We start from the raw sequence: 11,208 nt of genomic DNA, 5'->3' as shown, positions 1-11,208 counted from the left end.
TTATTGCATGGTGTTTGTGAAGTTTTGGTTTTGTTCGTGTCCTAGTAAAAGCAAACACATTAGTAGTTAATAGTAATAATTGGTAATTACTATATATAAAACTATTTGTTCACAACCAAATGATATAAATAAAGATAGAAACCAACATCACGAAATTAATGAATCTTCTATGTATACAACTACCTCAACCATAGAAATTCAAGATATAGTATACTAAATGAACAGGAAAATTTTATTCCCTAAAACAAACAGATACGTGCAGGTTCTTCTTCACTATTTTCTTTCCTCTTGACAAGAATATCTCCATACAAAGACAAGGAAATATTGACAATTAAAATAACCCCCTCAAAGTACTCTAAAAATAAACGCACATGTCAGTGCACGCTTGGAGCAAGTTCAAGAATTTTCTAACTTTGAATGTGAATTCTCTTTTTCTACAACCAGTAAGTCTTTTCAGAGAGGAAATTAATAGGAACCCTGCAGCTTGTTTCTCATTTGTGGTTATTATGAGAATAGAAGAGTATACAACTTTTTCGAGGAAATGAGATGAACCAGACAAAATGAACAAACAGACAAATGAATCAAGACATTTACCAAGAGTAGCAAAGTAAAATCCAAAAAAAAAAAAAAAAAAAGAGAGAGAGCTCCATAATTCACAGTATTAGAAGAAAGGGGATGGAAATTTGTTAAGCAATCACACATAAAATGGAAACCACACAATCTCAATGAGATAAGGATAGGGTTTGTATCTATAATATACCCCATCTCAGCTTTAACCAATTTTAATTGGTATGATATATTTACATGGTATTTTTAGATGTAATTGTGTGTCATTTTATGAATGAAATTAGGTGTGTGTTGACCGAAAAACCAAAAAAAAAAAAAAAAAAAGAGAGAGAGCTCCATAATTCACAGTATTAGAAGAAAGGGGATGGAAATTTGTTAAGCAATCACACATAAAATGGAAACCACACAATCTCAATGAGATAAGGATAGGGTTTGTATCTATAATATACCCCATCTCAGCTTTAACCAATTTTAATTGGTATGATATATTTACATGGTATTTTTAGATGTAATTGTGTGTCATTTTATGAATGAAATTAGGTGTGTGTTGACCGTCTTTTTCTTTTTTAAGGAGTTACATATACGCATTGAATTATCTGGAAGTTTGCAATAAGGAATTTTCCAGTTTGTTTATCTGATACTAACACCTGTAGAAAAATATAAATTATGAGAACCAAAATCAAAACTCTAACAAAATACTTCAGAGATGGACCTAATAAATTTACTGAATGTGCTCATTGATATAAAATCATATATAACATCTGGAATAAACAAGTACAACTTGTTTGCAGAGTTGCAGGTAAATATGGTGTAGATACACAAATTACAAGAAAATGAAAGGTATAAATGCATTGTAAGTTCAAACTCTAAAACTAGAATTTTTACGAAGTCACAGACCAAAACCAAAGCCAACCAAAGAAGTAAAAAGTACCCTAACCTGGTCAAAATTGACTTTGGAATTCTTAATCCTCACCCATTTTAGAACTCACTCAATTCACACCATCCATTATGATGCTGTCTCCGATTCAACTAAAGGTTGACATGCATACCCGATGCATTATAAAAACCCTCCAACCCCTCACCCTCAGCTCCATCACTACTCCTTGGAATACAAAAGCTTTCCTATTCTCTAAACCTTGAATACTTCTTTCTCGAATATGGCGATTCCAGTCATTGACTTCTCCAAACTTGACGGCGATGAGAGGGCTAAAACTCTTGCCCAGATTGCTAATGGATGCGAAGAATGGGGATTTTTTCAGGTACGTTATATTACCGGTATTGTATCTGAAATCATATGATTATCGACCGCTAACAACCTTTTGCAGATTGTGAACCATGGGATACCTGTAGAGCTGCTGGAGCGCGTTAAGAAGGTGTGTGCCGAATGCTACAAGACGGAGAGGGAGCCTTTGTTCAAGGACTCTGAGCCAGTTAAGTTGCTGAATGAATTGGTGGAGAGTGGTGGGACTGAGAAGAAGTTGGATTTGGACTGGGAGGATGTTTTCACCCTCTATGATGATAATGAGTGGCCAACAAACTCGGCAGAATTCAAGTAAGAGCGGTAGATATTGTCAACTAGTTTTAAAAAAAATCTGTTTTTTTCCTTTTCTATGATAAAAAGACTCCAATTTTCTCTATCCCTTTTACTCAATTCTCCAATAAACTTTTTTTCTTCTACAACTGTACTATAGATCTCACATGTTTTTTGAGATTCATAGTATAAAAGGATCAAAATCTTGCAGAAATTTTGACTCTTATGGGAATACTGAACGTGCAGGCAAACCATGAAAGAGTACAGGCAAGAACTCAAGAAGCTGGCCGAGAAGATGATGGAAGTCATGGATGAGAACCTAGGCCTCGAGAAAGGCTACATCAAGCGAGCATTTGCACCCGATGGTCAGCCCTTTTTCGGCACCAAGGTAATTTCATAAACTAAATCAAAATGGAAGCTATATTTGAAAGAGTTATACAGGACCGTTGTGTCGCTCCACCGTGTTGGCTGGTGTGTTGATGACATGACACACATGATGCCACTACAGTCTAGATCGCAGTTAGCAGTTTGAATGTCTGCTATTTGATTTAAAACTGATCAATATTTAACTCTCTAATATTTTCTCTCTAAAATATAAACAGGTGAGTCACTACCCTCCATGCCCAGAACCTGACAGGATCACCGGCCTCCGGGCCCACACTGATGCCGGTGGCGTCATCCTCCTGTTCCAGGATGACGAGGTCAGCGGCCTGCAATGCCTCAAAGATGGAGAATGGATAGATGTTCAGCCGATGTCCAATGCAATTGTCATCAACACTGGTGATCAAATCGAAGTGTTAAGCAACGGAAAGTACAAGAGCGCCTGGCATCGTGTTCTTGCAAAAAGAGATGGAAATCGTCGCTCGATAGCGTCGTTCTATAATCCATCTCTCAGCGCTACTATTGCTCCGGCTGAGGATTCGGAGGTTTATCCTAAATTTGTGTTTGGTGATTATATGACTATTTATAGCCAGCAGAAGTACCAGCCTAAGGAGCCAAGGTTCCAAGCTGTGTCTGCTATGTAAAAGGAGTGCTTGCGTTGATTACTTATATTGGCTAGTTATGATACTATATGTTTGCTTTTCGTCACATAAAAAAAAGGTGTGGGAGGAGTCGGTGTTTCTTGAATTGTGAGATGTAGACTACTTGGGTATCATTTGGTTTGTAGTGAGATGATATTTAAGTTCTTCAGTGTGTTATATATGTATGGGTTGGGGAATCTATTAATCTGTTATAAGTGAAAATTGATCAAAATGATAAGAAGAAGAACGCTTGTAAAAGGAACAGTGATGGCAACAGTCAGATAGAATATGTAAGAACATATACTATTCCAGCAGTCCTCACGTATAGCAATCAATTCCCATTTCTGTGACTAATCTGATGCTAATGATTTTTTTTTCTTGGTCATTCTAGATTATAAGATATGCAAACAGAATTATCTTTCAGGAGAGACATAGCAATAATTATTTACAAGGAAAATTTTATATATTTCTGATTCTAAGTGTTGCTATTAGTTGGCCCATCGTCCTTTGCTTTGCTGGCCCATTTGCTAAAAAGCCAGTGCCCCACAACTCTTTAGTCCCATCTCTCATCCCTGTAGGTATGCTCCCACTTTTTCCCTCATACCTTAGCCCATCTCTCTTGTCGGCTGCCCACTTGATAAAATGACAGAGAGAGTTGAAAGGAAACAGGGAAAAAGCGAGAGGATCGAGTGATGGTGAAGAAGAACCCGAGCTTTGTGCTCCTCTGCTTTGTGCAATCCTCTCCCCTTCTGTGAGCTTTTCTCGTCCATTGTTTTGTGTGACCCCTTCACCCTTTGTGAGTGATTAAGGAGAAGAACTGTGGTAAGTTCCCCTTGTGTCCTTGGTGGTGCAAATCTGAGGAAACAGTGACTAAAGAGTCAGGCTTCTGAGCTCAACAGCAACGACACCGATCTTAACAGTGGTATCAGAGCCTCGTTGAGTTGTCGTCGTTCAAACCGCCGCCGCTGGGCGCCCGCCGGTCCGCCGAGCGAGCAGGTAAGGTCGAAACCCTCTCCTAGGGTTTCGCTCAGGTAAGGGGACGGAAAACTTTTCCTGTGGCTTCTTTGTTTGATCTCGTCTGCATCGCCCCTTTTTTTGATGCTATATCAATTTTCTCATTTCCACTGCGGTTAATCTCGGGTCTTATTTCGCTGCGTTTAATTGCTGAAATTGAAATTAGTTTGTGCTCGTGCGAAAGAACAAAGGGTTTGAACCCGAGATTCGTGCTCATCGTTATTCCAATTTTGTTCATGCTAGTTGCCTCGCACACCTTGAGCCTGATAAAATTTGAAATTTTTTCAGCTATATTTGCATTTTTTTTTGAAATTCTTCTGTTATTGTTTGTGCTCATGTGAAAGAACAAAGAGATTGAAACAAGAACTTTGTGTTCATCGTTCTTCTCATTTGTTCGTGCTAGTTGCTTCACACGTTTTCGAGCCGGATAATTATTGAAATCAGATTTGTTCGTACTAGTTGCTATTTGTTTTTCTGTGTGAAGAATGTCTGCTGGTAATCAATATGGTATGGTTCCGTTCAACGGAAAATCTGATTTTAGCATTTGGAAACAAAAAATAAAATACATTTTAATTCAACAAAAGTCATTTAGGACTGTTGGTTAGACTTATTTGACTTCTGACACTGAAGAAAAAATGGCAGAAATGAACGAAAATGTATGTTCCACAATTTATTTGAACTTATCTGATTTTGTGCTTAGAAAAGTTAGAATTTTGGAATCTGCTAAAACCATTTGGGATAAACTTGAAGAACTTTATACTGAAACCTCTTTGCCAAGTAAAATGTTTTTGCTTGAAAAAAATTTCAAATTCAGATTGGATATGTCTAAGGACATTGAGGAGAACCAAGATGTTTTCACAAAACGTATTTCAGATATTAAGTTAACCGGTGATAAACATATAGACAACTATACTCCTATTACCCTTCTAAATATTATTTCTGACTCTTATAGTGATGTTAAATCTGCTATTAAATATGATAGAGATGAGATTACCCTTGACATTATGGTCAATGGTCTTAAGAGTAAGAAATTAGACTTAAATTATTCTGGGGGGGGGGCAATAAAAATTCTGGTGAGGTTATGCATGTGAGGGGTAGACCTCAGAATAGGTCTAATAACCAAAAGAATGCTAGTAATGGGGAATCAAGTAGAAAAAAATTCAAAAATGGAAGGGGTAGATCTAAGTCTAGGTTTAAAGTTAAAAAAATGCTATAATTGTCATGAAATTGGCCACTTTATTAAAGATTGTCCTAAGCCTAAGAAAAATTAGCAAAATGATCATGCTAATATGGTTGTCTGTGAGGGCAAAATAGGTGAAATTTTTATGATTAATAATCTTTGCGATTATGCATATTTGAACTCTGTGTTATCTGATTCTTTGTGTAAATCAGATTGGTTAGTAGACTCTGGTTGTACTTTTCATATGACTCCATTTAAAAACATGTTTTCAAACTACAAGAAAATAGAGAATGGCTTTGTATCAATGGCAAGTGAAAAGAAATGCAATGTTTTTAGGAACTGGTGATGTATGCCTTAGGTTTTCTTCTGGTTCTGTGTTTACTTTGAAGGATGTTAGGCATGTTCCTGATTTACGTTATAACTTGATTTCTTGTGCATCTCTAAAAAATAATGGTTTGGAGGGAAAATGGGGTAAAGGGGTTATGAAAATTCTGAAAGGTTCTCTTGTTATTTTTACTGCTGAAAAATAAAATAACTTGTATGTTTGTCATGCTGAACCTGTGCTTGATTCTATTAACTCTGTGATAGGTGATAAATCTGTTTTATAGCATAATAGATTAGGTCACATGAGTAATAAAGGATTAGAAATTTTGCATAAAGGAGGTCACTTTGGTTGTGATAAAAATATCCCCCATCCATTTCTGTGAATCTTGTGTGCTAGAAAAATAACATAGGGTTAGTTTTCCTATTTCTTCTTTTCCTAATCAGTCTAAGTGTAGCATGCTGATGTGTGGGGTCCCTCTAGTGTGCCTACGTATGGAGGGAACCAATTTTTTCTTTCCATAATTGATGATTATTCTAGGAAAGTTTGGGTTTTACTCATGAAATAAAAATCTAAAGTTTTTGATAAATTTAAAAACTAGAAAATTATGATTGAAAACCAAACGGGAAATAAAATTAAAACTCTTAGGATATACAATGGTCTTGATTTTTATAACAAACAATTGAATGATTTGTGTAGGCGTCAAAAATTACCTATGAGCTCTCGCACGTAGTTCGAAGTAGAGAGAAGACGATGAACGTCACTATCCAAGTCACAGAAGCTTAATTGACGTCGATGAACACATGAAGTAAGTCGACGAACCGTGTGAAGCAACGGAACTATAGAATAACGAAGATACGAACTGATCGGGAGCTACGCTTTGCTTACGAAATATGAAGCGCCCCTCGTGTCCCATCTACTCCACATATGATTCAACCATGGGAGCTTGTAGATCTTCTCGTCAGCTTTCATACGCACTTTGAATGGCACAATTCTGAGTTCGGGTGACGAAGATACAGTGGAAACAAACGGGACGTGCAAAACAGCGCCCCGAGCCTCAACGGAGACAAAGCGAGTGTCTCGGCCAAGGCCGAGACACCGTGGGTGTCCGCACGCTCTAAAAAGCAGTTTTACGCAGATTTGAGCCGTTTTTCGATAGTTAACCACCTAGATTTGTTTTAACTGATCTAATATCATCCAAGAACGTGATAAAGTGGTTATAACCGAGGATAAGAGCAAATCATTCATTCTTATCCGAAAACAGTGCTCCTAAAGCCTATAAATATAGCCCTAGGGTCTTCATTTATAGAGATCTGGAATTCTCGAGCGTCGGCGAAGCTCTGCTGAATTAAAGACTGAAGAAGCACGAATTTCAGAAGAGAGGAGGAGATTAGATCGAGTTTTTAGGCATAAAGAAGAAGAGTTTGTCAGATCTACAGTTCCCGGTTCCTTCCCTTGAGATCGTACCTAGCTGCGATCTCGAGAAGAGTGGTTATCTCGCTGTTGCCGAGATAATCGATTCGGTTTCTTGATTCCTTCGCGAATCAACAAAGCTCTGGATCGATCTGATTGTTTGGTAGTCTACGGATATCAACGTCCCCGTCACAGGCAAAGATCTTACGCAAGCAACGGTAGATAAATATCTATTACGTTTGTTTGAGAAGAGTTATAATTTTCTTTATTTTATTGTGTAGGGAGATCTTATAAAAAGATCAGACTTTTAAACTTATTATAACGACTAAAGCTGTAATAAGTTGTACAATAAAAATATTAACTTTTACCCCAAACAAGCTGGCGATCACAGTAGGAGCCAACAGCCTTACTGCCAAGGTTATCATGCCACAGCCAATGATCAAGATCCCCGTGGCTGAAGAATCGAATACGAGTTAGACCAACAGAAATTCAAGGAGTACGTCTCCTCCTCTTCCTCCAGATTCGCCTCTCCTCGCAAGTGCAGGAAGGTATCCTCCTCCCGGAAGATCCACTGGTCTTTAGATTTGAAGACCCAAGAAGGCGATCTCCTTGCTACCGTTGCTGCAGTTGCACCTCGCCACGATCCGTCGGCGTCCGATGAAGCCAAAGCTGCAGATCCAGTCACCGCCTCCATTAAGTAGTTAACTGCTGAAGGCGGGCCAACTTTATCGAAGAGGGCTTGTCAGAGGTGCCACCAACGTCTCGTCCGTCAATTTGCTAAGGCTTTGGAGCAAATGGATGGGCTCTGCTACCAAGCGGATCTGAAGACTAGGAGACGTCAAGTGGCTAAACTATCACCACAGCAAGCTTCGGGAACATCCTCCCAACTACCTACTAACGAATGGGTTTTTGTCAAACGGGACCGTTCTACTCTTGAGGTGCGCATCCAGAAGCATCGCGTACTTCTTGCACATGCCTGGATCCTTGTGCATAAAACACAAGAATTACAAAAAAAGGAGGTGTTCAAAAGGCCACCAAGATCTAAGCAGGTTGGGTGCCGAATGCCAAGTCAGTGCTTCTACCCGACAAGAGACCCCAGTCGTGTCTCTCGCTTGATTCCAGATCCAAAGCTGGTTCCCAGCTTTCGTCAAGTTTAGATCTCGCTCCTTCTAATCCCGCACCTCCGGTGAAGCTCCGTGACAGTATGGACATATCCAAAGGCAAGAAAACAATGGCGAATCGCCTAGGTCCTTTACATGAAGATCGAGGCAAGGTTCCTGTTAGAGAACGCTTGGGCCCAGTGAATGAACCCCGAATAACTCATCGAGTTGGGGGTCGCACGCGCTTTTCCAATAATTTGAAAGTTTCCTATAATGGGAAAACCCTCATTACTGATAGCCTGGGGGTACGTATCCAAGACCAAGAGCCTGTTAAGTTCCCACGCTCACAAAAGCGTGGCTCCAAACGTGTGACTCTTGAGAACGCCAACAAGGCAGCAAGTCCTCAGAAGAAAACGTGCTCATCGGACGACGACATTATACCTGAGAAGTCGTGCCGACACATGATAGATAACTCCAGTCATCATGCCGATGAGTTGTACTATCAGGTTGGGGGTACGAACAGATCTCGAAAGAGAGATACCTGGGAAACGGACTTTCATTGTCCGTATGCCAAACTTATCAGGGTAATATTATCAGCGTGTAGCTACCCCAAGACTGCTCCACAGAGGGTCTCGGTATTCCAAAGGCTTTCCTCTGAAGCATCGAATACTAAGCCAAGACGTTTCCGTAAGAAACAATCAGCTGTTCAAGACGACGAATTTTCAAAAGTCATAATTAACATGGCTGATAGAGGAAAGTCAACTCGATCTTCCAGTTCTGACCCACTCATATCGCATCGCCTAACCCGGTTGCGATCGGGAACCATTAGATAAAGGGATTATCAGAGAATGAAGAAGGGATTATTCTCGGATGATGAAGCATCAGATGCCAACTCTGCAATCGTTTCTGACAATATGGTATCCCTCCCATGACAATCTCGTGACATACTTATGATCAACACCAAGTAAATGGCCAAAATCATTGAGGATGTTTTGGCTAAACAAAAAGAGAACTTCAAGTTCGAATTAGAAATGGCCATGATACAGATGAAGGAAGAGCACGACCAACAGATTCGGGCTCTGTCCAATCAACTTGGTGAATCCAGCCGTCGTAACATTGCTAACCAAGCAGGTGACGATTCAAATGTGAACGAACACCTTAATGAAGACAACCCGCCCATTGACCAAAATGCTAGGGGTGGCCCTACTGAAGACAACAACTGGGGGGTGGTCCCACCGAAGATAACAATGTTGGGGGTGGTCATGTTGTTCCTCTTAGAAATCGTCAAAAGCATGATACAGATGAGGATGAAAAGATGAAAGACCTCTAGAGCAAAATCAATGCTCTGATGTCTGCTCGAGAGGTGAAGAAGACTGGTATTCTGTGTCCTTATCCAAGAGAGTGGGAGTCGATCCCGTATCCGATGAAGTTCAACCTGATCAACTTCACGCCGTTCGACAGGAAGGGCTCGTCCACTCAACATCTGATCTACTTCAAGTCCCACTTGAGTATGATTTCTGGCAATAAAACTTTGATGGTTCGGTCATTCGTGGGCACCCTTCACGGGGCTGCCTTCAAATGGTACCATCATCTCGTCTTAAGTCTGGAAGCGTCAACAGCTGGGATGACATGGAAAGCTTATTTCTTAGCAATTTCTTTGATGATGACACCGATGTATCAATTAAGATGCTCTTTAAGGAGAAACAGGAAGATGAAGAGACGGTCGATGACTTCGTCAATCGCTTTCGAAATAAGACGATGAATTACCGAGATCCAGTCACAGAGGACTTCATCCTCCAAACCTGTCATAACAACATGTCCATTGATATCTTAGAAATTATGGGAGTAGCACCATCCAATACCTGGAAAGAGTTGATGGTGCGCGGAGAGCAGGCCGAACGCTTCCTCAGAAGGAAGAAAGCCGAAAGAAGCCAACCGACGGCTAACCCTCCGAACTCAAGCTTCGTCTCCCGTGGTAAGGGGAAGGCACCAGCAGCAGTTGTTGATGTTAATCAGACGTCGCAACAACAACCCCGAAGACAGCAAAATACTTCGGATCTGAGACTCCAAAAAGAGTACCCCTTCAAGGATGAGGACGTTCCAGCCATTTTCGAATCCCTCCTTGAAAACAACAAGATCAAGTTATCACCTATCACAAATCAGGAGGAAGCTGACAATACTTCGTATCCAAAGTACTGTGCGTACCACAGGAGGATCCTTCATCCCACTAAGGCTTGATTCGTTCTCAAAAATAGCATCCAAACATTGGTTGAAGCCGGTGTCATAACGCTAAATTAAACCGAATGGAGACTCCGACAAGTATAAGAGTATAAACTGCTCCTTCCGGCACTCCGAAAAGTATATGAGTATAAACTGCTTCTCAATACTCCAACAGGTATATGAGTCTAAACTGTTTTCTTTCTTTCACGGGAAGTTCCTAGAGAGTACCATACCTGGTGTTCTTAAGGATAACCCAATCATCCAACTAAGTACAATGTTAGACCCGGTTTCGCAAAGGAAGTTAGGGGCGGATGATTCATGTAACGGGAAGTTCCTAGAAGAATGTTATACGGTGTATTCTTAGGGATAACCCGATCACTACAAAGAAGTGATAAATGAGAAACTCCTACTTGGACTCTGAATGTTCAAGGGTGAAACACATCTCATTATCGGGATCAATTCCACCAACTTCCAAGCACTCTTTTGCTGAGACGAGATTTGATCACTTTGTTGGATCAATCTTCCCTCATGAAACTCCCACGGTGTAATTGTGGAGTACTCGATAATTCATAGTTCTCCACCATAAAATTCCTCACTGATCAAATCAATTGACAATGAGACCACTACAATTCTTTCTGGTCTAATCCACTCAAAATTCTGATGTGTCTGTGCACTCAACATTCCCATTGTTAGAGTCCAGACATAATACTTAGAATTTTAATATCCTGATCGTCGACGATTGTCAACCCCCTCTGTGTTAAGTATTTGTCACTGTAGGCGTCTAAAATTGTCTACGAGAGCCCACACGAAACTCGAAGCAATGAACGGGCGAGTCAAGA

The 11,208-nt window shown here is 40.1% G+C and overlaps 2 protein-coding genes across 2 annotated transcripts in view; one reads left to right on the top strand and one right to left on the bottom strand.

Moving 5' to 3' along the window:
- The window catches only part of LOC109830302, a 27,799-nt gene continuing 16,597 nt past the window's right edge, over nucleotides 7-11,208 (bottom strand). Inside the window, exon 3 of the transcript XR_002244263.1 lies at nucleotides 7-41. The gene's annotated coding sequence lies outside the window, so the exon portion shown is untranslated. The remainder of the gene's footprint in view (nucleotides 42-11,208) is intronic.
- LOC109830301 (1-aminocyclopropane-1-carboxylate oxidase-like) lies at nucleotides 1,725-3,382 on the top strand. The gene is made up of 4 exons (XM_020397530.1): nucleotides 1,725-1,826; nucleotides 1,893-2,119; nucleotides 2,345-2,486; nucleotides 2,701-3,382. The coding sequence occupies exons 1-4, from the start codon at nucleotides 1,725-1,727 to the stop codon at nucleotides 3,121-3,123; spliced, it is 894 nt and encodes a 297-aa protein (XP_020253119.1). The 3' UTR covers nucleotides 3,124-3,382.

Source organism: Asparagus officinalis, chromosome 2, assembly GCF_001876935.1.
Source record: "Asparagus officinalis chromosome 2, Aspof.V1, whole genome shotgun sequence".
NCBI classification, from domain to species: Eukaryota; Viridiplantae; Streptophyta; class Magnoliopsida; order Asparagales; family Asparagaceae; genus Asparagus; species Asparagus officinalis.
This window is presented reverse-complemented; position numbering and strand designations above follow the sequence as displayed.